The sequence below is a fragment of the Cetorhinus maximus genome, chromosome X (genome assembly GCF_964194155.1).
Source record: "Cetorhinus maximus chromosome X, sCetMax3.hap1.1, whole genome shotgun sequence".
Classification (NCBI taxonomy): Eukaryota; Metazoa; Chordata; class Chondrichthyes; order Lamniformes; family Cetorhinidae; genus Cetorhinus; species Cetorhinus maximus.
In genome coordinates, this window is record NC_135917.1 from 7,655,501 (window position 1) to 7,682,011 (window position 26,511).

General features: G+C 44.8%; 1 protein-coding gene across 3 annotated transcripts in view; it reads left to right on the plus strand.

The window, feature by feature from the left end:
- LOC144672593 (acid-sensing ion channel 1-like) overlaps positions 1-26,511 on the plus strand; it is a 226,679-nt gene that overhangs the window by 131,502 nt on the left and 68,666 nt on the right. For all 3 annotated transcript variants that reach the window (XM_078534414.1, XM_078534416.1, XM_078534415.1), the window contains 2 exons: positions 8,321-8,448; positions 13,695-13,845. In XM_078534414.1, the coding sequence (XP_078390540.1) occupies positions 8,321-8,448; positions 13,695-13,845 (279 nt within the window). The remainder of the gene's footprint in view (positions 1-8,320; positions 8,449-13,694; positions 13,846-26,511) is intronic.

Below are 26,511 nucleotides of genomic sequence, written 5' to 3' on the forward strand. Positions count from 1 at the left end.
TTTCATTGTCACCATTACTGAGACTAGCTTTTCGTTCCAGATTTATTTAATTAACTGAATTTAAATTCCCCAGCTGCCATGGTGGGATTTGAACTCCAGTCTTGGATCATTACTCCAGCCCTCTGGATTACTAGAGCCAGTAACATAACTGCTATGCTACCCACACCCCGGAAGAAAGACCGAAATAAAGACTTGCATTTCTAATGTACCTTTCATGACCTCAGGATGCCCAAAGCACCTCACAGCCAATGAAGTACTTTTGGCAACTTGTGCACAGCAAGCTCCCACAAATAGCAATGAGATATTTTGTTTTGGTGATGTTGGTTGAGGGACAATTATTGGCCAGGATACCAGGCAGAACTCCTCTGCTCTTCTTCTTCAGATATAGTTTTGTGGGATCTTTTATGTCCACGTGAGAGGGCAGGTGGGGTCTCAGTTTAATGTCTCACCTGAAAGACTGTGCCTCTGACAGTACAGCACTCCCTCAGTACTGCGCTGGGAGTGTCAGCCAGGATTTTATGTTCAAGCCTTTGAGTGGGACTTGGACCCTTAGCCTATAATGGCCTACTCCTGCTTCTATTCCCAATGTTCTCCAGTGAGGCACAGCTGAAGGAAGAGTAGACATGAGCAAGGAGCCCTTACAATACAAACCTTCACTGGAGCTCAGGGTATGACAAGGCATAGAGGTGAAGAGTCTGATCGTGCGGTCAGCAAGTTAAGGTTAGCTTTTCAAGTATCCCAGTTGCAGTATTTCATGGTTGGAGTGACACAAGATGAAAAATAGCCATGTCAGGCAGATCAGCAGGCACCAGACCCACTCTCCTTCCATCTCCCATAAGCCACCAACTATATCTGTAGGCTTTAGTACACCTACCTCCCAATGACCAGGAGGAGCTGGCTTCATAGGTTCCAGACCAGTACAGAGCCGATTGCAGACCTGCTGCCCAGGAAAACAGCAGTGAACCTGTGTAAGAGGGACGACGCTGCCAGTGATGGCCACGATCACTCTCTTAACCCTGATCATTCTCCACCCCCCTCCCCCCCACATCACCACCAGCACCAATGTGGCTCAGCAAGCCACACAGCTGTCCTCTGTGGAGGGTGCTGTGGAGTGCTAAATGAGGCAATCCACCTCGCACCCATCTCATGCTAGAGCACCTCTGCCAACCATAAAAATGGGTACCGTGCAACTCCATCACTTTCCCACCATTTCCTGGCGACACATTGATTTTTTCAGCCTACATTTACTTTTTGCCTTAAACAGCCTTTGGAAAGGCTGCAATATTTTTTTTGCCCCCACATGCAGCCACTCACCCCTAAACTTTTACCAGCAGTCCTTTAAGGACTGTTGACCCACACAGTTTCCTGTCCCCACCTCTTTTGGCATGTTCCCCAGCACCAGACGTAACATGGCAGCAGGGGTGCTCCAGAGAGGTCAACACAGCCTCAAATCGGGAGGGGTGGTGGAGGTGGGCACTAAGTTCTCTACTCTGTACGTCATCTTTTTGGCATTGTAAAAATTCTGCCCAATTGCATAAATTTTGATTTCCGCTTTTATAAAATTAGTGATCCCCTGACATGCCTGAATGGAACAGGCACTGTTTCCTAACAGCTAACGTGCATTCTGTGGGATCAAGCATATTAAAGTATCAATCACATGATTTCTACAAGACTGTCACAAGTTTTTGAAATTCAGGGTTTTTCACTTATTTCATTATGAATCTCTACCCCTGCTCGCTAAGCCCAACAAAACAAGTGACCTCCTTTTACTGCTAAGTATTAACAATTAATTTAATCATTCATTTTCAGAATTTCAGCAGAAGAGGCAAAGGATTTGCCAACAGCAAATCTCTTGCTGTGTGAACGCTTCTGAAAACTAGGGTCAGCATTTGTGAATCTCATTAGCATCCCATCTGCATGTCACATCTTTGATATTGCATAATATACCTTGAAGTGGCTCAGCAGAGCCTCTATCAGCCTGTGGGCTGTGGTTGGCAGTGCCCCAGCTTCTGGTGCCAACTGGGAGCTGTTCTTATTTTACATGAGACTTGTGCCAGTGTTCACAGGCTGCCAATGCATAGGGCCTCGTGCCGCCAGTGAGCCCCTCAAAGTGAACTTACCAGATTCACTTCCTATGAAAGCCTGGTTAAATCAAAATGGATTTTCCTACGCACCAGCTTTTGAGAATCCAGACAGTTGTTCGTTTGGGCCTCAGTAGAGGGTAAAATCTGGCAGGGGTGTAAAACTGGCATTCCAGCTGATCCTGTCGGTTTCCCATCAGGCGAATCAATTAAGAATTATCCCTTGTGTACCAACAACAGAGAACTAGGGGTTTGCAGATGCAAGTGGGCACAGAGATCATTCTCCTTTAATGGGATCCCGATGTTAATGGGGTGTTAATTGTATTATTGAGGTTGAGGATACACAGGTGAAGGGCATTGATTGATTAAGTATTTTGAGCACATATAAAGAAAGACTACTCGAAAGAGTTACAGCAACTTATAAAGAAAGACTTCACCTGGTGTGGAGTCGGGCAGGCGGGCGGGCTCATCGTAAGCTTGCTCCTGGGCCTAGCCAAGGTGGCCATCAACAGGTCCAAGTAGCGGGCGGTCGAGGGTTTTGTTTTAGTTTTTAGCTTTTTTGTTTAATTTATTGATTTTGTTTCTCAAAAAGAGCCTAGAAACAAAGACTTGATTGTTTTCTCAATGAGACAAGTTTCCTTTAAAGTTTTGTCTTTTGTAACAGTGTCCTTTTAAGGGGCTGTAAATTAGTTAATTAGCCTATTTACTTTAATAATAATAACAAAAAACTGCAGATGCTGGAAATCCAAAACAAAAACAGAAACAGAAATACCTGGAAAAACTCAGCAGGTCTGGCAGCAAGTGGGCACAGAGATCATTCTCCTGTAATGGGATCCCAATGTTAATAGGGTGTTAATTGGATTGTAGAGGTTGAGGAAACACAAGTGAAGGGCATTGATTGATTAAGTATTTTGAGCACATATAAAGGAAGTTCTGGAGGTGTCAGCTGTGGCTCAGTTCATAGCACCCTCGCCTTTGAATCAGAGGGTTGTGGGTTCATGTCCCACTCCCGGAAAACCAAGAACTGTGATTGTACTCAAAAGAGTTGCAATCTGTGACTGTTGATAACTCAAAAGAGTATAAAGAAAGTTCTGTTGAAGGAACATAAGGACTCGAGACGTCAACTGTGCTCTTCTCTGCCGATGCTGCCAGACCTGCTGAGTTTTTCCAGGTGTTTCTGTTTTTGTTTTCTATTTACTTTAATGTTCTTTTCAAAAGAGTATAAACATACGAACTAAGAGCAGGAGCAGGCCACTTGGCCCTTGGAGCCTGCTCTGCCATTCAATACGATCATGGCTGATCTGATTGTAACCTCAAATTTACATTCCTGCCTATCCTGATAACCTTTCACCCCCTTGCTTATCAAGAACCTATCTACCTCTGCCTTAAAAATATTCAAGGACTCTGCTTCAAGCACCTTTTGAGGAAGAGAATTTCAAAGACTCACCACCCTCTGAGAGAAAACATTTTCCTCATCTCTGTCCTAAATGAGCGACCCCTTATTTTTAAACAGTGACCCCTAATTCTGGATTCTCCCAAAAGTGGAAACATCCTTTCCACATCCACTCTGTCAAGTGCCCTCAGGATCTTATATGTTTTAATCAAGTCGCTTCTTATTCTTCTAAACTCCAGTGGATACAGCCTAGTCTGTCCAACCTTTCCTCATAAGACAACCCGCCCATTCCAGGTATTAGTCTAGTAAACCTTCTCTGAACTGCTTCCAATGCATTTACATCTTTCCTTAAATAAGGAGACCAATACTGTACGCAGTACTCCAGATGTGGTCTCACCAGTGCCCTGTACAACTGAAGCATAACCTCCCTACTTTTGTAATCAATTCCCCTCACAATAAACAACATTCTATTAGCTTTCCTAATTACCTGCAGTACCTGCATATTGGCCTTTTGTAATTCATGCACTAGGACACCCAGATCCCTCTGCTGTCAGAAAGACTTCTGCTGTCCAGAGGTGGCAGGGGGCCCCAGTGGGAGGCTCTCTACGTGGCAGTCCCCTCCTTTTCCATCGGTGATTTGGCATGGATGGTGTTGCACGCAGTGGTCTCGTGCAACAGATGATTAAGATGGTTCACGGACTCCCAGGACTCCTTTCTGTGGCCTTGAGGAGTCCACATTCCACGTATATGTAGGTTGTCTGAGGTTGCTATTTCATTATCTGAGGGGGCTGCTTCTCGGGTTTTGTTTGCACTTAGCCCCACGCTCCTGATCTTTGGCCACCCGGTATGGAGGGTGGGGGGAAGGCAGAGCGGAGGACCTCCTCATTAGCCTGCTCCTGGGCCTAGCCAAGGCAGCCATTAAAAGTTCCAGGCAGCGGGCTGTGGAAGGGGTCGTTCGGGCTGATTGTTTGCCCTTCTTCCATAGCTATGTTCGCACCCGGGTGTCCCTGGAGAGGAAGCACTCCGTGTCCAACGGTACGCTTGAGGCCTTCTGTGACCGGTGGGCACCGCAGGGGCTGGAGTGCATCATCATTTAAAGCTTTGTCTTTTTGTTGTAGTGCCCCTTTAAGGGGCCGTTAATTTGTTTATTAGGTTTATTTGTTTATTTTCTATTGGTAAAGTCAAGAGTGTAAAGAAAGACTTCTGGAACACTGGGTTGTTGGTAGGTAGGAGGCAGACATATGTAATGCTGCACTCTGTAAATAAACCAAATATCAAGAGAAAAATTTGTGTCTAGCTTCATACTTCACCACCTGGCTTGGGATCCAATTAATCTCCAGGACCCAATGTTTAAACATGGGAGTAGAAATGGATGACTCTGGCTGCACAGTGTAACACTAGGTAATAATGCTGAGTCTTCATGTGAAACTTTTCTGTAGCCACATGTTATAGCTCTGCATTAAAAAGAAGTGGTTCTGAAATGCCCAAGGTCCCTGATGCACTGGGATGTGTCTGACGGTACATGGAGGCCAGTAATCAAGGTTCCCTTTGATGGTCTGTATGAACACAGCATTTCCAGTCCTCGTTGGACATGTTCTTGGAGGCGTGATCACATGACGTCAGATTATGTGACACCTTGCTCACATCACATCTGATCACATGACACTTGCCCACAGCTTGCATATGCCCCTAGGTCCTAGTGGTTGAGTGTCTCTGCTGGTGCTTTTGTGCCAGAAGCTGCCACCTGAAAGGTCCTGGGGAGAGCTGAAGAGAGTATGCAGGCTCTCCCAGCTTCATCACAACACTGCTGAGGAGATTGATCTGCAGCAGGTCCAGGAGATTCCTGGAAATCCAGGATGATTGCTGACCCTGTGTATTCAGGCTGCCAGTGGCTGGAAAAGAAGGATTGATTGAGTCCCTGCAGACAATCTTTATCGCCAGTTTTATTTTGGGTTATAACTGGTGGCTGGGCCTTCAGCTGCCTAGGCCCTCAGCTCTGGATTTCCCTCCCTAACCCTCTCTTTTCTCCTTTAAAACTCTCCTTAAAATGTACCTATTTTACCAATCTTTTGGTCACCTGTCCTAATATCTGCTTATGTGGCTCGGTGTAAAATTATGTTTGATAGTGGGACGTTGCTGTTGCAACTGTATGCCATACTAATGCTGATGGCACCAGGTCAGGTTAAAATTGCCTGCAAGGACCCAGCAGACAAGCGAATATCGCTGGCTCCCTGCATTTAGCTTACTCCCAAGTCATGACCTTCATCAGTGGCAGAATTGTAATCATCCACCTGCAGTGTTCTTCGCAGTTCCTGGTACCAGTGGTTGCTTACATCTGGAGTGCAGCTAGTGGAGCAACTCAAGCACATCTGTAGTCAACTGCACTGTTGCCATTTAAAAATACATCATGTCACTTCACATCACAAATTACAAATGATGTTAACAACATTTATCCAGTATTTTGAAGGCGGGATGTAACAGAGCAAGCTGAACACATTGAAAAATTCTTTCATTTAAGACCAGCGGAATACGATACAGATAAGAGCTTACATCCATTTGATTAAAAAACAGGATGTTGATGTCACTTTAGTCAATATGTTGTTTCTTAGTTTGGAATATGTAAACGATTATAGGATATCAAGGCTGTAGTTATACTTCAGATATCAGTTTGACTTATCAGATAATTCTATTGTGCCAGCAGAGTTGGATATTCAGTTAGCAGAGTTGTGTTCTCTGTGGGGTGGGGATGTTATAAGAGCTGCAGTTATATCACTGGTTCTATACAGTTCCAGTGCAGAAAGTGTGCCTGTAGAAGTGGCCTGATATATATCTTGACATTCGTGTTCCAGAGTATGATCAGGATCTGACTCATGAGTTATACTGCCATTTTCGTAACCTTTCCCCTCTATCTCTATTGCACTCTGTGATCTCTGACAGTGGCAGTCGTGCCTTCAGCTGCCATGATTCTGAGCTCTGAAATACTCTCTCTGAACCTCTCCGACTCGAATTCTCTCCTCATTTAAGGTGTCCCTTAAAACCCACCTCTTTGACCAAGCTTTTGTTCATCTGCCATCTGCCCAATGTCTCCTTATGTGGCTCGGTGTCTAATTTTGTTTGATAATTGTTTCTGAGAAGCAGCTTGTGACATTTTAACACATTAAAGGCTCTATCTAAATGCAAGTCACTATGTTCGCATCAAGGTGATTTGGAAACCACTAGGCATCAGTGCAAAATTGGCAGTATAATTTCAACCAAAGATAAACTGCATACCTCCTTCCCTGAGATGAACTTGTTCAAAAATCTGTTTATAAATAATAATTGAGCAATTTTTCCTGGCTGATCCTTATGTGTTTGTATTCTTACCTTGGGAGAGTTTGTGGAGTGTTTTGAATTTCTGTATGGTTTGATATTGAGGTAGTTTTACTTTACATTGCCTTAAAGTTGGTGCTGTAACATTCCAGGAACTGACTGGCATCACTGGATTCCCACAGGCACTGGAGAGCTGGCAGCAAGTCAGGAGGTTGTAGTTCAATTGAGTGGTATCAAAGATGACATAAATCACCAAAGCAAAGCTAAAAAGGGCTTCTGAAAGCAATATAGAGTCTTGCGAAGGAATTTCAGCCTGCAACCGGCCTCCAGCTCTTCACAATGTGTAGTGTACCTCAATTTTACATTTTCAATTTCTATGTTACCATTTTGCTGCAGGTATCCCAGTATAAATGGTAATGATAGGGACTCAGCAGTATTACCTGGCCAGCACTGTGTTCTCTAAGAATATTTTGTCTGCAGAGGGTTAACAAGGAATAATTTGCACAAAATATACACATATACACAATATAAACTATACAGTGCAATATGCTACAACTATATGATGAACAATAGTGTATAAAATGAACCTATATAATGTATTGTTTACCAATATAAATGATCCAATATTGGATCCTGACTTGGAAATATATCGCCGTTCCTTCACTGTCGCTGGGTCAAAATCCTGGAACTCCCTCCCTAACAGCACTGTGGGTGTACCTACACCACATGGACTGCAGCGGTTCAAGAAGGCAGCTCACCACCACCTTCTCAAGGGCAATTAGGGATGGGCAGTAAACGTTGACCTTGCCAGTGACACCCACATCCCGTGAATGAATATCATTTTAAAAAGTAACAATCACAATAACCTGCACATATGAATTTCCTCCACATGCTATTTTAAGGAAGGTGTTACCTGTTTAAAAAATTTTAAGTCCTTTTGTACAGATAAGGCAATTTTATACAAACTTCTTTCCTACGTTACAACAGTAACTTCACTTCAAAAATACCTCATTGGTTGTAAAGTGCTTTGGGATGTCCTGTGGTCGTGAAAGGTGTTGGTCATGTGTTCATCATTGATATCAAATGACACAGTCTGTACTCCACATAAAATAACTAAAGTTATACTCTTCATAATATATACCATTTAACATGCACTGTACATAATGTATTGTATATTATACAATAAACTATCCACATGAACAATTGAATATGCAACAGAAACACCTTTGTTATATAATAAATTACACATTATTCCATGAATCTATTCAGGAATTCAGCCCTTATAAAAATCATTTGTGTTCCTTGCATCATATTATACACTGTCATATACACTGTTCAATATAATGAATCATATTTATGTATTAAATGCAACTGTACACCTTTCAATGACACCAGAAGAGCTGCATGGACTGAGAATTAGCTTAGAAAGAGAAATTGCACCAGGTCCACAGGTTAAGTTTAGTTTGTGGTTGCTCGTGTCATTATAAGAGTTCATTCATCTCGCATTAACGTCTATCTGCTCTATTTTCCCACACAGATGAAACCTCCTTAGAAGCTGGTATAAAGGTTCAGATTCATGGACAAAATGAGCCACCGTTCATCGACCAGCTGGGTTTTGGAGTGCCGCCTGGATTTCAAACATTTGTTTCCTGTCAAGAACAGCGGGTATGAGGAAACAAGGTCAAACTGTGATTCTAGGCCTTTACTATTAACTAACATCATCTTAAAGCCACAGTGGCTTTGTTTAGGGCCATGTTGGTGTATACCAGCCCAGGTCGTTGCCAATAACAAGTAGCTGAAGGTCAGCAACCCACTGGAGCATTGCTACAAACCCATCCTCTTTTCCCAGAAGAAATGCTTTTGGTAACCAGATGTTACTACAGCACTGGATGTCACTGCACATCTGTCGATGTTTCAGACCTGACCATTCCAAAGTTCTTACAAAGATCCCCACCCAAAATGTGGATCTGACTTTTCTGCTCTAGATGCTGATTGACCTGCTGTCTATCGCCAGTATTCTCTCTTCTGGTTTCCACTATTCGTGCTTTTCGTTTTTGTTTTGAACATACAGTTAATTCACATGTATTGAGTCTTTCAAAGAATTTAGTAATTCGATTTGAAGATTTTTTTGTGAAGGGGAGGAGAATGGATGCTTATCAAGGTGAGTGATGTCAGTACTGAGGCGTTGAACTTTAGCATAGTAACCGATTCACACCAGAGAAGACCTTTAGCCCACCTAGTCTACCTATCCACAGTATTCCATTCGGGCATTTGTAATAGCCCTGAATCCCACTTGTTCACAAGAACCCATTTGCTTCTTTCTTGAAACCCAATAAGGTTTCACATTCTACCACTCCTGGAGGTAATCTATTCCACATACTTGCCACCCTTTCAGTAAATAATGTCCCTCCTCCATTTTCTATTTCTTGTAGCTGTACTTAATTTGTAAAGATGACCCCTTGTGCTTACACTTTGCACAGGACAGATAAGCTTACTTGCACCTAATTTGTACAAACTTTTCATCATTTTAATCACTTCTATCATATAGGGGCAATTTGCAGATGAAGCAGAACTTGGAAATGTAGCATTACTGAGGATAATAGTAACAGACTTCAGCAGACGCTATTTAATGCAGCGAAGTCTGAAATGATACATTTTGGTAGGAAGAATGAGGAGAGGATGAGCGCAGGAACAGAGAGCTGAGGGTGTCTGTACAAAAATCTTTGAAGTTGGCAGGAAAAGTTAGTAAAGCTTTGAAAAGCATACAAGATCTTTGGTTTTATAAATAGAGGCACAGAGTACAAAAGCAAGGAAGTCACGCTAGACCTTTACAAAACACTGGTTAGGCCTTAGCTAGAGTATGAACATACGAACATAAGAATTAGGAGCAGAAGTAGGCCGATCTGATTGTAACCTCCACTCCACATTCCTGCCTACCCCCGATAACCTTTCACCCCCTTGCTTATCAAGAATCTATCTACCTCTGCCTTAAAAATATTCAAGGACTCTGCTTCCACCACCTTTTGAGGAAGAGATTTCCAAAGACTCACGACCCTCTGAGAGAAAAAATTTCTCCTCATCTCTGTCTTAAATGGGTGACCCCTTATTTTTAAACAGTGACTCTTAGTTCTAGATTCTCCCACAAGAGGAAACATCCTCTTCACATCCACCCTGTCAAGACCCCTCAGAATCTTATATGTTTCAATCAAGTTGCCTCTTACTCTTCTAAACTTCAGCAGATACAAGCCTAGTCTGTCCAACCTTTCCTCATAAGACAACCCGCCCATTCCTGGTATTAGTCTGGTAAACCTTCTCTGAACTGCTTCTAATGCATTTACATCCTTCCTTAAATAAGGAGACGAATACTGTACACAGTACTCCAGATGTGATCTCACCAGTGACTAAATACAACTGAAGCATAATCTCCCTACTCTTGTATTCAATCCCCCTAGCAATAAATTATAACATTCTATTAGCTTTCCTAATTACCTGCTGTACCTGCATACTAACCTTTTGCTATTCATGAACTAGGGCACCCAGATCCCTCTGCATCTCAGAGCTCTGCAGCCTCTAACCATTTAGATAATATGCTTCTTTTTCATTTTTCCTGCCAAAATGGACAATTTCACATTTTCCCACATTATACTCCATTTGCCAGATCTTTGCTCACTCACTTAACCTATCTATTATCCCTTTGTAGCCTCCTTATGTCCTCTTACTTTCCTACCTGTCTTTGTATCATCAGCAAATTTAGCAACCTAAATCATCCTTCATCCAAGTCACTTATATCAATTGTAAAAAGTTGAGGCCCCAGCACTGATCCCTGTGGCACACCACTCATCACATCCTGCCAACCAGAAAAAGACCCTTTTATGCCTATTCTCTGTTTCCTGTGAGCTAGCCAATCTTCTATCCATGCACCTACACCATGAGCTTTTATTTATTGCAATAACCTTTGATGTGGCATCTTATTAAATGCCTTCTGGAAATTTAAGTACAGTACATCCGCCGGTTCCCCTTTATCCACAGCACATGTTATTGGAGTTCTTTGAAGAAGTAACTTGGTTAACTATAATTTCCCTTTCACAAAACCCTGTTGACTCTGTCTGATTACCTTGAATTTTTCTAGATGCCCTGATATAACATCTTTAATAATAGCTTCTAACATTTTCCCTATGACAGGTGTTAAGCTAAGTGACCTGTAGTTTCCTGCTTTCTGTCTCCCTCCCTTTTTGAGTGAAGGAGTTATATTCACTATTTTCCAATCTAATGGAACCTTCCTTAAATCTAGGAAGTTTTGGAAAATTAAAACCAATGCATTAACTATCTCCCTAGCCACTTCTTTTAAGACCCTAGGATGAAGTCCATCAGGACCCGGGCACTTGTCAGCCCACAGCTCCAACAATTTGTTCAATACCACTTCCCCGGTGATTGTAATTTTCCCGAGTTCCTCCATCTCTTCCATTTCCTGACTTACAGCTATTTCTGGGATATTAATTGTATCCTCTGTAGTGAAGACCAATGCAAAATACCAGTTCAATCCATCTGCCATCTCCTTATTTTCCATTATTAATTTCCCAGACTCACTTTCTATAGGAAACACTCACTTTGTTAACTCTTTTCTTTGTTAAATATCGATAGATTTTGTGACCAATTCTGGGCACTGCACTTTAGCAAGGATGTTACAGCCTTGGAGAGGAGATTTATCAGAATGATACCAGGGATGAGGGACTTCAGTTATGTGGAGAGACTAGAGAAGCTGTAATTGTTCTCTTTTTAGAGAACAGACTGTTAAGGGGAGATTTAAAGAGCCAGACGGGAGCTGAATAGAATATTTTTTACGGAATAACTTGTTACAATCTAGAATGCGCTGCGTGAAAGGGTGGTGGAAACAGATTCAACAGTAACTTTTCAAAAGGAATTGGATATATACTTGAAGGGGAAATAGTTGCAGAGCTGTGGGTGAGGAGCAGAGGAACAAGACTAATTGAATAGCTCCTTCAACGAGCCAAGCACAGGTACAATGGGCCAAATGACCCTCTTCCATGCAGTAGCATTTTGTGACGATTCACTGAAATCCCCACCTTTTTTTCAAGAGAGAATAGACCTGGGCAGTCAGACTTCCTTTGTAAGCTATTCCCTAAAGCAATCAATTGTATGGGCCTTCTCTGTGCTCAGTTCTGTCTTTACAGCTTCGTGTCCAGTGTCAGCATCAAGCATACCTTGACTAAGCATAGTATGGTGCAAGGCAGTGCTCTCTTGAGGCTGCTTAGAAGGTACATGGTTAAGGAAATCTTGAGGGGGCTTTTCCCTTCATCTGCCTATGCTGTGCCTACCATGGGGATGCTTGATACCGAAACTCAGATTTTCTTTTCCCTTCCAGTCACTAATATGAGTGGAAAGGTCAGTGCACATTTAAAACAGGAGAATCTGTGAGCAACCAAATGGAACATACAAGTGGTCAAAGTAGGAAAAGGTTCCATTTTCTAAGATAGAGATCGCTTATGAGTTCACGTATTCCAGTTAGAATGATAAATGCTTGCATAATGGAGGTGAACAATGATTCACACACCCACTCTATCCACATCACAAGTTGGGACTGGGGGATTGGAAGGGAATTCTTTTTTTGTATGGGCACCATTGCACTTCCACTTCCCTAAAAATGGGTCACAATATGAACTGTCGCTACACAGCTCTGTGAATCGAACCATAGAGTCATAGAATGATTCAGCATAGAAGGAGGTCATTCAGCCCATCATGCCTATGCTGGCTCTTTAAAACAGCTATCCAATTAATCCCAATCCCCTGCTCTTTTCCTGTGGCCTGGTAATTTTTCTTCCCTTAAATATTTATCCAATGCTCTTTTGAAAGTTACTGTTGAATACGGAGAGAGAGAGAGAGAGAGAGAGAGAGCATTACAACTGGGTCCCAGCATCTTGCTACATTGGTACAGCAACTGGGATCACCACTGAACAGCAAACGCGTGAGTACAGTTCATCCGGTTGCCTCTCCAAGCTGTATACATGCAGTGTCACAGTGCCCTTTCCTGATGGTACAGTTTTATGGGAGCCAGTTTCCCTGTGGTACCTCACCCCAGTGCCCATTATTAAAGTGCCAGTCTGGGCACTGAGTGTCAGGTTATTTGCTCATGGAGGCAGCGCTGAAGAGGCCGTCATAGTTGTGCTCTGTTTTTGCCCAACATCCGCACTCAGGTGGTTCCCAATAGATTTTGCATGGCTAGAACTGCCCCACCCACACAGAATGCAGTGCCCCTCCTGGCACCCTTGAAATGATGTAACTCCAAACAGACCAAAAGCCCCACGGTGTTGTATGATGTGCCTGCATGCCATTGTAATGTAAAGGTGCTCGGCAGAGCAATGGTTAATGTGGGACTGGAGAATAGCCACCCATGGTATAATGTATAGAGTCACATGGTAATAGACTAAGAGAACAGTCTGGAGAGAACACTCTGGAACCAGCCTGCATGGAGGTAACAGCACCATGCATGACAGTAACCCAAGACAAACAATAAAGGGTTCATGTTTAAATATACAAGTCTCAAGATCTCATCATTGAGACATCTAAAGAATCCATATTACAATACACAGGGAGGCACGTTTGGTTTGAGGTAAAATGTCTTTGATTGGCACATTATCTTGTTCCAGCCTCTTGCATGTATTCCAGCCATTTAATGCCCAACAAATGCCTTATGCAATTCACACTGGTGTACAAAATGTCATTCTATTTTTCACTGGCCGTTCCTCCAACTCTTGACAAATTGTATATGGAATCAAGAAATCTGAAGGCGTTCCATCAACATCAGGTCCTACGGTATAATGACTTTTTAAAAATATGTTTTATTAAAATGCCTTCTCAATAAATCCCTACTTTTATGTTCTTCTTGTTCTCAGCTAATATACTTACCTCCTCCCTGGGGGGACTGCAAATCTACTCCAATGGACTCAGACTTCTTCGACACTTACAGTATCACCGCTTGTAGAATTGACTGTGAAACTCGGTACCTGGTTGAAAACTGTAACTGTCGGATGGTACACATGCCAGGTGAGTTGCCATTTAAATATGATTCAGTGGGGTTGGAGAACAAGTGTCCTCATAATTGATATAAACTTGTATTTTTTATTCGGAAAATCACATTGAAAGGAATTATGACAAGGAGTTAGTCTAATCTAATACTCAGTATCGTGCCTCAGTCTTCCTTTCCTCCCACACTAAAATCTTCTGAAGCCCGAGCTTTATCACCACATTCTGATTTACCTCTTCTCCTCCTTTTCTCTTTTTAACTCCAGCACTCACCATTAACCTCACTTGGCAGTTTCGATGCTTGAGAATTAGCAGGTCAGGTCATAGGGTGGTAATGGAATAAACTTCAACTCACAACCGAGCTATCTCCAGTACCTCCCGCTCGTTGTTCCTTGTGACATCCGTTCACAACCTACCCATCCTGGGATGTTCTGTCAGATTGGATTATGGGGGGAAGGAAGACAGACAGGGAGAGGCAAGTAGCAGAAAGAGGGAGAGAGGCAGGGAGAGGGAGAGAGGTGAGAGGCAGGGAGAGGGAGAGGGGAGACAGGCAGGAGGCGGAGAGAGCAAGAGAGGTGGAGAGAGGCAGAGAGAGGGAGAGAGATGAGAGGCAGGGAGAGAAGCAGAGAGGGAGAGAGATAAGAGGCAGAGAGAGGGAGAGAAATGAGACGTGGAGCGAGGTGGAGAGTTTGAGAGGGAGAGAGGCAGAGGGGAGGAGAGAAGCAGGGGAGTAGAGGGAGAGGGGGAGGAGGAGAAAAGAGGGGAGAAGCAGAGAGAGACAGACAGTAGGAGAGAGAGAGTGAAAGAGAGCAAGACCAAAATAAAATCCCTTCATTTAATTTTCAGCATACTGTTGACATATCAGCGTCAAATTGTTATGTGTACTTTGACTTACTGCTATATCACCGTTCTTTCCTAGTAGCCTGCCCCATAAATTAATTCTATCACCCTTGAGAGAAAATTCTTTAGCATAAAGATATAGCGGAGAAAATGTCATTTTCTGTGTCATTTTCTTACTTGCCAGCACTAAAATATCAGACATTGAACGCAGCAGTGGTGCATTATTTACCATTAATGATGGTGTTAATGGATTGAATCTCCCCCAGTTTATACACTGAAGAGCATTTTGATGGGTCACAACAGCAGGGCCTTCATAAATGGATGAACATTTTTTCAGGCCCTTTACAGTAGCACAGGCTAAGATATTATAGCTGTCCCAGTTTCTCTGCCACCTTCTGAGTTTGCAAAATAGGCTGGCACAACAGTAAGAAGGATCTGGAATCTACACACTTCAGCTGGTAATGGCATCAAGCATTCTAGGTGATATGAAGTCATTGTTATCTAGGTGGCTGAGGGTGGGGGGAGCTGGTGGGGGAGCAGAAGGAATTTTGTGATGGGACTATTCATTGCCCTGGGTGCAAATTCCACAGGAAGTGAGGAGCAGGTGCAAAACACCTTTCCATGGTGCCATCACTAGAGCAGGCAGCGACTGGCGTGATGCCTTCTGAATTCTCATCATCTCTGCCCCAGTTGCTGATCACACCAGAACCCTCAGATAAAGGGTATATAATGATACTGATTTGGGAGGCAACCTTATAATCTTCATTTGAAGTAATTTGAGAAAAGAACCAGAGATGGCTTGAGGAGGGTGAGAAGTAAAAATTATACAGTAAGTTGTTATGATCTGAAATGCATTGCCTGAAAGGGTAGTGGAAGCAGTTTCAGTTGGGAATTGCAAAAAGGGAATTGGATAAATACATGAAGGGGAAAAGAATTGCAGAGCTGTGGGGAGATAGCGGGACAGCGGAACTAATTGAATAGCTCTTTCAAAGGGCCAGCACACACATGATGGGCCAAATGGCCTCTTTCTGTTCTGTATCATTCTGCGATTCTATGATAATAAGGCAGACCTTTGGCCTCACAGGGCAATATTTCTGGGTTTGTGCCAATCTGACAGTGCCTTTCAGTACGACCGGGGTGAGCGAGTGGAATAGTTGTATTGTGTTGCAAGCAGCGTGGTATTCACCATTGACTGAGGCTTACTTGCTGAAGATGTGTTACAATAAGCCCCATTGAAGAGGATGAGGATAACACAAAGCCCCTACTTTATGGCAGCCTGTTCCCAAAGGTACAGCAGATGTGCATGAATTTCTCCCCTTGAAACCCCCAAATGGTCCATTCTGCCCAGAGAAGGACTGAATTTGGATATTTGGAAACACAACTGAACTAAAGTTTTCTGGTGATTCTCCTTTTTTCAAAAAATATGAAAGATTGCATTTTTGAGGGGGGCTTTTTAAATAAACGAACAATGGTTTCAATCTTGAGTGTTGAGTATTTGCTTTTATTAATGCAAAAGTACATTTAATGTGATGCGCTACATAGAAATCCATAGAATTTACAGTACTGAAGCAGGCCAATTTGGCCCAACATATCCGTGCCATGTTGCTGCTCCGTTTGAGAGTGCTCCCATCCTGCTCCTCCCGCCCAACCAACATATCCTTGTATTCCTTTCTCCCTCATGTGCTTATCCAGCTTCCCCTTCAATACATAAACATACTAGAGGAACGGGCTGTTTTGTACGCACTGCTGCTAACTCGGGCCCTATTGTAAAACATAGCAATGGAGGATTCCTCACGGCCTGTTTGACGGGCAATTCCACTGGCTGTGTAACTGTTTTGGCTGACCCAGATGGTTCCACCTGTGTGCCAAGAGTACCCTGTCCTATTTCAGCTACGCAGCCAGCATGCCTTCGGATGCTTCTTCTGCCACTTGCCTGGAAGCAGGTGCTGCCAATGGACTGGCAGCAATTCAGCAGCCAGCCACCTAGCCCTGTGTTTCTGTGCATCTGCTACCAAAAGAGACTGTCCTAATGGCAGCCACTGATCTCTGAGCAGAAGCCTTTTCATTGCTAACGGATCTCTCAATTCTTCCGTCGTGTGAACTTGAGCATGTTTCCAAGCACCTCAAAAGCTGCCTTTATTAGGCTTGATATGTAGCCCTCGACACCTTGGTATCGTCAATGGAAGTATTTCTGAAAGACATGAGGAAAATCAATTTTTACGCAGAGAGTTGTGATCTGGAACACGCTGCCTGATAGGTTGGTGGAAGCAGATTCAATCGTAACCTTCAAAAGGGCACTGGATGAATACTGGAAGGGGGAGAATTTTCAGGGCTATGGGGCAAGATCAGGGAAGAGTGAGACAATTTGGATAGCTTTCAAAGAGCTGCCACAGACACGATGGCCTGAATGGCCTCATTTTGCGCTGTATCATTCTATCACTCTCTAAACAATACTCACCACCTGCGTGTCAGATGTCTCCACTGAAGATGGCATTGATCAATCTTCCTGCTTAGTGAAGGTTCACCATATTGCCCAACAGCTCTACCCACGACAGTTTGAATTGTCTTGTGCAGTAAGACAAGTGAACTGTTCCCAGGTTCACGTTCATCCTCCACATTCATGCCCTACTATTGCTCGACACCAGCCCTGTCTCTCTTTCCACACCTCTGCTCCTCCTTTGCCCATGATTAATCCAGTGTTCCCTCTTGACTAAGACCTTCTGATGTGTGAGTACCTGTGTCGAGCAAATGTAGGTGATCCTGGGCATGAGGTGAGCATTTAAGTCCTTTAACACCAGCATCCTTCTCCTCGACTTGTGAACTTTTATATTAAAAAAAAGAAGCGCAGGATGAGCACTTATAATGTAATAAAGTCAAAGCATTTTTATCTAAGATTTAGTATGGTGTTGACTTTAATTCTGCATAGTGTACAAGGTGGTAAAAAAAAAACCTAGCTACACTCATTGAAATCATGTTTTAACTGACATAATTGCTTTAATTAGATTTCACCAGCAAATTCAATAGAGTTGCCTCGCAAAAACTTTGATTGTGGGTTGCAAGAGGTAAGATATTTCTTACACACTGGAACTGACCAGGTGTGCTGCAAGTGGTCCTTTCTCCAGTCCATACATTCCTGTGCACACTACCTATATGCATCAAGCATCAGAGCACCATTTTCTCCTGCAAGTCCAGCAATCAATTCTAGAACCATTTTACTTGCTTGGCTCCCAGAAAGTGGTTTACCTTGCTAACAGATTAACGTAATAAAAACAGCAAATGCTGGAAAAACTCAACAGGTCTGACAGCATCTGTGGAGAGAGAAACAGTTAACGTTTTGAGTCTGTGTGATACAGACTCGAAATGTTAACTCTGTTTCTCTCTCCACAGATGCTGCCAGACCTGCTGAGTTTTTCCAGCATTTTCTATTTTTATTTCAGGTTTCCAGCAGTATCCTCAGTATTTTGCTTTTATCTAATAGATTAATGTGTTTGATCGAGATTGGGGCAAATTAAACAATTAATCACACCGCGGAGAGCTTGATGATGCATTGTTCTGAGAGAGCATTAATCCCACTCTCAATTAGCCAGAGAGATCTGTGTAAAGGAACAGCAGCGAGTCACACATTGAAAAATCCGTGATAGGTTCCGTGGATTTGCTGGCAAAAATTGAATAACCATTGCAGAACTGATCAGCGACAGAAAACAAATGATTGCCCAGATTGTGGCCATTTGCTAGAGCTTATCTAATTTTACATCTTCTAAGTCATCATCCATCACGGTCATAACTTTTATTTGCAAAGAGGGATTGGGCACATGCTCCTTACACTGTTAATATGTATTTCTACCTCTGAAAATTATTCCTTCTGGTCCATGCAACTCAGTTATCTGTTTCCAAATCAAACTGGGTGCAACTGTTGATTAGATTTCGTGGTACTTTTTTAATGGCTATTAAAAAGAACAAATAAAGAGAATAGATACTTTTTTCACATCTGTTTTTTCACATCTGTCCATGATGAGGTTGTGGCAGCACAATTCAGGCTGCGCTGGGGCCAAACAAATGGCTCTCCTGATCATTGTTTCAATCAGGATGACCTTGGAGCTTGCACTGATCTTGTCCTGAACATCTTGGATAGTAAATCTTTTTTGTGACTCTAGTGGATCACCTGTGGCTTTCCACAAGGGTGATCTGCAGCATCATTGTGATGTCCAGGGGCTAATGAGGCTACAGGGATAGAGCGGGCGAGTGGGACTGGCTGGATTGCTTCACCTGGAGAACTGGCATGGACTCGATGGGCCAAAGGGCCTCCTTCTGTGCCATTAATGACTCTATGACTCTCTAAATAAATGACTTTAATCTGCCCTGTGCCTTTTTGGCCACTGCTCCAAAGAAGTAAATCCAGGAAATTATAGCTGCCTTATAAACTATTTGAGGGCAATTTTAACCTGCTGTAAACTTCAGGTTCCAGCTCAATGATTGGCTTTCGTTCCCTTTATTTAAAGATGGTTATGCATTTGCAACAGTGTGAAATGTGACATCTGAATTGCAACACGAGACTTTTATGTTTATAGGTTTTGTTGATGTTACAGCTCATAAAGGTGAGGGATATCAGTGTTGTCAAATATAGGTGGGGGTGGTGTGAAGGGAACATTATTGACACCTCCAGGTGGGCTCAGTATGAGCAAGCAAAGCTCCCTTCTTTCTGCTGCAATCTTGTCCCCAACCTCAATGCACCATCTTTAACTGACCCTTGCATTCTCTCTGTGGAAGGCTTTCAATTTGTACTGAATGAATGGGTAGTCTTGGGACATGGACTTATACTTTAAGTAGCTGGGTTGAAACTGCCCCCAAACTCATTTTCTAATGAAGTTTGAAAACAGAGCTTCTCCCTGCATCTAACTTTTGTGGTGCTTGATGCTCATACTGGGTACCAGAAGTGGACAAAATGTCCCTTTCACTGGTACTGACAATCCTCACGTTGATAAATGTGCAAATTGACTAACAATATAAACTGGTCGAATGGGAGAGTGGGGCAGATTTACAGGTCGATAATCAACCTGTTTGGCCACATTATGAACGCTTCTTCCGTGGCCGTCAAGTCCTGGAGTGCGACTCGAACCTGGAACTTCTGGCTTAGAGGCAGGGACACTACCCACTGCGCCACAAGACCTCCCTCCAAAGATGAAGCAAATGTAAAACCCTACGCCGCTTATTTGACCACACATCCTTTACAGGATTAAAACATATGACAGCCAACTTCCATGGCGCAAAAAATACATGAGCCAGTTTTTTCAAAGTCAAGAGATTTATGGTCATCCAAGGATGATAATATTAATGTGAAAACCAGTCAATAATGGTCTATTTTATTACTTACCAAATGAAGCTTGCTGGATGCTGTAATTGATTTGAACTCGGACAGAAATGCGTTAGTTTAGAATCCGCACCTGTGACCCTCAAGCAAATCACCAAGAAAACCATTATCACATAAGCAATCACACTCAAATGGAATAACCTTATTGCCAGGAACAACTGTACTGTTACAGAGAAATGCAGGGAATAATTCATGGCATCAACCCCCAACCCCTACTCTTGGATCTGATTTGTCAGACAGTTTGTCCAACATCCAGCGCTGGACGAGCAGAAATTTCCTCCAAGTAAATGTTGGGAAGATCAAAGTTATTGTCTTCAGTCTCTGTCACAAACTCCATTCCCTAACCATCAACTCCATTCCTCTCCCATGCCACTGTCTGAACCATGGGCCAGGATATTTAGGTCGGCGAACAGGGGGCGAGGCCCGCTCGCTGACACGTAAAATGACGCAGGATGACGTCGGGCGGAACTCCTGACATCACCCCACGTCATTTCCATTTTCAGGTTGGCAGCCGAATCGGCAGTGCGCCCGCCGACCTGTCAACGGCCCATTGAGGCCATTGAAAAAGTAATTAAAATAATTACTGGATCTGCCTATCCAACCTTAAGAACATTGGTGTGTTCTCTCCAACCCTCTTCACTCTTCTTGGATTATTTCTCCCCTATGCGGGAAGGATCCTCCAATAACACTCTCACACTCCTGGACAGGATCCAAGAAAAAGCTTATCACCTGATAGCTAAACCTTCTCTCACCCCACTCCAGCCTCCAGCCTTTTCTGTGTTGCAATGTTCCTTTCTTGTCTCTCTCGTTCTCTTTCATTGATGCAACTGTGTGTCGCTAATCAAGACACACTGCACCCTATCCCACCATTAACTCATTCTGTCTCCAGGACTCAAAGCTGCGCATTTTCTTTGCTCTCTAGTGTCTCCTTCCTAACCTGCAGTCTTTTAAAAGCCGTCTAAGCACCACCACATGATTCAATTCATGTTTTTTCCGACACTAGGTGGTATCTGCACTACAAGTCCTGGCCCTTCTGAATAAGAGAAAACTTCGCCCCAAGACTCTGCGGTGGCCTTACCCCAGAGTATTGTATTTAAAGTCATGGATAGCAAATTGAAGACAGGGTACCAAAGGGATGACCACTTTTAAGTTCAGAAGTGCTTGGATCCGTCCAGATTTTTGTTATTTGCTGAAGTCAATGCAGTTAGGTAGAGTAGTTTAGTGGTTATGTTACTAACAATCCTACTGAAGGCGAGTTTAAATCTCACCATGTTAGTTTGAATTCAGTTTTGTTAAAAATAATTGGGGTAAAAAGAGCTGGCATCAGTAAAAGTGACCATGAAGCTGTTGGATTATTGTAAAAACTCATCTGGGTCACTAATGCCCTTTAGGGAGGCAACCTGCCGTCCTTACCTGATCTGGCCTACATGTGGCTCCAGACCCACAAAAATGTGGTTGACTCTTAGCTGCCCCTGAAGTAGCCTAGCAAGCCGCTCAGTTATATTAAACTGCTATTAAGAATAACAATCCATGTTACAAAAAAAAGGATATAGAGGCACTGAAGAAGGTGGAAAAAAGATTTACAAGTATGATATCGGAACTATCAGAAAAGACTGAACAGGCTAGGGCTCTTTTCTCAAGAAAAGAGAGGCTGGGGGTTGGGGGGGTGGGAGGGGGGTGGTGGGGGTGGGATTCACCTGACAGAGATCCTAAAAATTACAGATAGAGAAGATTCTTCCACTTGGTGGTGAGACCAGTCACAGTTCTCAGCAAAAGGCCACTCACAGGCCACTTGCATAGACCCACTATGAAAATTTGATGTTCATGTTTACCGTTAAGTGATTATAATTTTTCCCCTTTTGTAAAATCAAACACTGCCTGGGTTTGAAATTCCGATTGGTCCTGCTTTAACACATAAGCAACTGTTGAACAAAAATGCTGTTTGCTGCATATTCTTTCAAGTGAAAGATGGATCTTTTTATGGCTGGGACAGAGCTCACCTCATATAAAAAGGTGGGTTGGTACTGTGTAGCCTTATCAGGGCCAGAGTGATCTCTCAGACTAGATGGCATTGCATAAGGGGCTCGGAGAGGAATTTTCCAGATTTTCTTTTCCACCAAACTAGCCTAAGGGTGGAACTTTCTGTCCCTGTTGGCGTCAGACGTCATGGTGGGCGTGAGCGGACAATATGGCGAGGAGGCCAAAAGTCGGTTTCATACCATCATGAAACCAGTTTGCGATCGGCCGCTCCTCTCGTCAATGGTGGGCCGCCTTTCCCATCACCGCATGTCAGGAACATCATTTTAATGCATAATTATAAGCACTGCTCGCCGGAATCACCCCCGCCAGGTCAAATTTACCGCCCACATCAGCAGGAAAACATGCCGATGCAGAACACGTCTTGACAAGTGTGACGCCCAGAAGTTGAGACTTACTGTTAGGGCCTTGCTCACATCGTGGACTTCCGAGAAGCAGAAGATGCTGGAGCCCGACAGCTACTGGACCCTGGAGGAATATGTGCATTACATGCTGGGTGGATTCTCATGGACATGGCTCCACCATGAAGCAGCTCACGGAAGGTGGAAAATCACCGTTGATGTCAGGGGTCTGCTTCAGAACATCAGCGTCTTGGCCATGGTCTGCTACGGATGATCATTGAGGGGGTGGAAAAGAAGGTCCAGCTGTGAGTGGGAAAGGAAGGTGTACTGGGGGGGTGGGAGAGGAAGGTCTAGGTTTGACTGGGAGAGGAAGGTGTACCAGGGGTGGGGGGGTGAGGTTGGGAGGGGGGGACCAATGGTGTCAGGGGATGTGAGGTTGTGGGGGGGAGGGTGTAACGGGGGAGAATGTGACAACTGGGGAGGGAACGTGGACATTCACCTGGACATCCCGGAATGACAAGGGTCCTGGCTGGTAGGTGACAGTGGGGAGGTGGAAGGTGATGCCAGGGAGCGGGGGGTGGGGGGGTGGTCAACAGTGATGAGGGAAAGGACATGGGCGACTGGGGGAGGGGAAAGGTCGGGAGAGCTGAAGACATATTTCACTCCAACCATCTTGCAAAATCGAAAGTGGGCGGAGCCTCATGTTGGGCGGGAACAGGTGCTGCATGGGAGTGTGGTCAGTGGGCGGGCGGAGATGTAGGGCAGCTCAGATGGACACTGAAAGGGAATCCCAGCAGGCAGCATTGAAAATGCTCAGGACAGTGAGATGAGTGTGATGGAGGAAGGATCCACATGTGTGGGAGAGGCTTACACGAGACTCCGAAAGGCCCTGCCACACACACACTTCTCCCTTCAGACTCACTGGCGGTCCGGCTGTGTGCAGCTGAACTGCTAGTGGGCGAGGAGGTGGTGGGGGAGCATGCAGGGGGAGGACTCGCAGAGCCTGTCAATGAAGCTGAAAGACACCATTACACATTATTCCGTGAAAATGAATATATTTTCAGATTATAAAGTGACAAAATGTGTTCACCCGAGTAACCACTTGTGATCAGAAATTCTTAACTTTTCTAGGCCTACCACTTCTTCTAGGTGCTGCCCTGACATCCTCAGCAGGAGTGGAGACAGCCTGTGCAATGGTTGGCCCTGTTGCCTCTGATGACTTTGGTGTGGGGCCTCTGGAGAGCTGAGGCCTTGAGGGCCCGGACTTGCTTTGACCGTCCTCCTGTGGGCCAGCTGTTCCCTCTGTGGTGACAGAGGATGAGGTTGAGGCAGATCACAGGCAAAGGGGACTGGGAGGGAGAGGACAGCCTCTGAGATTCCTGAGTGGATGACCCAGGGGTGTCCAGCTGCCACCCCTCCTCCCTTCGGGTGCATGGGGGTCCCAGCCTGACACCTTGAGGGAAAGGAGCATCAAAGGGGACTTCGAGATGCCCTGTTTCCTTCTTGTGTTGCCACTGCCGGAACTCACCCATGGCTACCATGATGGAGTGCAGGTCTGCGCACATCACCACGTTCTACTGGACCAGGGTCTCCATTGGGTCCGCCATCCTTCCCATGGAGACCTCCATATGCACACATCTGGGTACCACTTCATCAGAGAGCAGGCAGACGCACTCCTCCAACTCGCGAGCCACTCTGTTGAGAGCTTCCAACAGCTCTGTGTGATGTTCCCCCACCTTCTGCTGACTCTCCACGATGAGTTGGAAGGCTGAATCCAGAAGCTAGTCATCTGACTCAGGCCTCACAGATGCCTCTTCCCCAGCAGTCCTTCGAGTGTTGGGAGCTTGGCTGAACCTACCTCCTCCTGCTGCGGACACAAGTACGTGCAGTGACCACCAGACTGTGAACCCGAGGTCTAGATCCCACCGAGATGTGTGTCTTTGCGCTGGTGGAGGGTCTGGGTAAGCGCTGTGACGGGTCTTCCAGGCTGCTTATTTCCAGCTCTTCAATGGAGGAGGTGTCCTCTTGGCTGGAGGTGAGGATGTGGATGGAGCTGAGGGACTGGCTGGCTGAGGGTGTCAGTCGCTTGGCAGAGCTCCCTGTGAACCAAAGTAGAGATAATTAGTGCACGGCAGCAGAGTCTAAAGCAGGAGAGAGAGCACTCACAGTTACATTGAGAGAGGGATGATGTGGTGCAGGATCCTCGTGTGAGTGTTCACCGCCGACCTCACCATCACCATAGGCACAGTCCACGTCCTCACCAGTCAGTGCGATGGCTCACTCCTCAAAGTGAGTGAGGGGCCTAATGTGGGCCACTCCACCCCCAGTCTGGTACCTCTCCCTGCTGTTGTGAACCAGCTTCTCCTGCACGAAAACAGATGGAGAGAGTGTGAGCAGGACACATGGCACTGCATGGAATGTTTGTGTGGTGAGCGGAGCCATGGACGGAATGAGGACATGAGCTCCAGAGAGTATGGGCCTGATGAAGATGTTAGTGTGTGTGAGAGTTAGTGGTGTTGTCCCTTGAGGTGTGAGATCCCTGTGGATGTGTGATGGGCTTGTGAGTTGAGAGTGATGAGAAGAATGACTTACCCTGGCGGAACAGATGAGACCATTCATCCTCTTTTGGCACTGGGTGGCTATCCTCTTTGTCAGGTTGTTGGCACTGCCCACCGCTGCCACCGCCTCCCATGCTGGATTGGTGACCTTGCTTGTTGGCCTTTGCCCAGAGCAGGGGTAGAAGATATGGTGGTGTGCCTCCACTGTGTCCAGTAGGCGCTTCAGGGAGGCGTCGCTAAATCTGAGGGCAGCATGTTTCCTCCCTTTGGCAGCCATCAGTTCCCAGCAGCTTCCTATCCCCTGAAGAGTGCGAGCTCTTTGCAGGGGCGGCCTTTAAATATGGCGCCTGGTTTACTGACGGCCTGAGGTGACGGCGGGGCGGGTGAATCAGAGGGTGCCCTGGTGTGTTTCCCAGGAATGCATGATTAATGAGGTGAGATTGGGACGATACGGCGCGAAAACCCACCATTGAGGCCAGTGGGTAAAATGTCCTTTTTCCCACCTGCTACCACACTTAGTGTGAATCTGGGACAATTCCACCCTAGGGTTTTTATCTGCTTTCTCACTTCTGCTGGGAGATCACATGGTCTCTGGTGGGGTGGGGATTGTACATATTGTGATGCACAATGTCGGGTACAAGATGGAACAGGTTGGGTGGAGCGAGGGTCGTTTTCTATCCAGCATTGTTCGTGAGTTCATATATTGCAAAATTGCACACTCCCAGCCCATTACCTTCGACAAGTTGTAGAATAGGTAGAGATCCCTCGTGGCAGAGCACTGGCGAATGTCATGTTCCCTTCTGCATGTTTACACCCATTTTCGGGGAGTGTAGCATTTAAAACCCTGTAGCAGCACCTTAAAAAGGTGTGCTTTGGAGTGGAGGTTTGCAAACATTGCAATAGGAAAATGCCAGCAGCAGCCAAAGCACTGACATTGCAATGGCAATCCTCTTGGAACAAGTGGGACAGAGAAGGCTGACACCGTTTGGTATGCCAGGCACTGTGACTGCAGATAAGCAACACACAGTGCTCAGGAGGAGATGCTGAGCCCGACGCTCATAGACGACCTGACAGACAGTGTGCAAAAGGTTTGGCGGATTTCATCCAGATCAGCCAAGGTAGGACTTCCCACCATGATTTGCTATCAATTAGCTATTCAAAATGCACATGTTTCTTCCTCCTCACACAATCTCACCATACTTTGAAGCATGACCATGTACGACCACAATGAAGCAGAGCAGAAGGTCACACCGGAAGCTTACACCTTGATGAGTTTTCCTGCAATCACATCCTTAAAGGGATTCACCCAGAACCAACCCTTCTGCCTCAATGCAGCTGAATGATGCAATACATGTGCAGTCACATGCAATATGGGCTATTCAATGACCCTTATATATAACTATTGGCCCTCTTGGCTCTTTGAAGTTTTCACCTCTGCTTTCATAACAGGAGAGCATAACCCCAAACAGGAATAGCCCCCACCCACTGTCTTTCAAAGTCTCAGTTGATCTTGAGGAGGCCACCCTCCAGATCACTGGGTGAG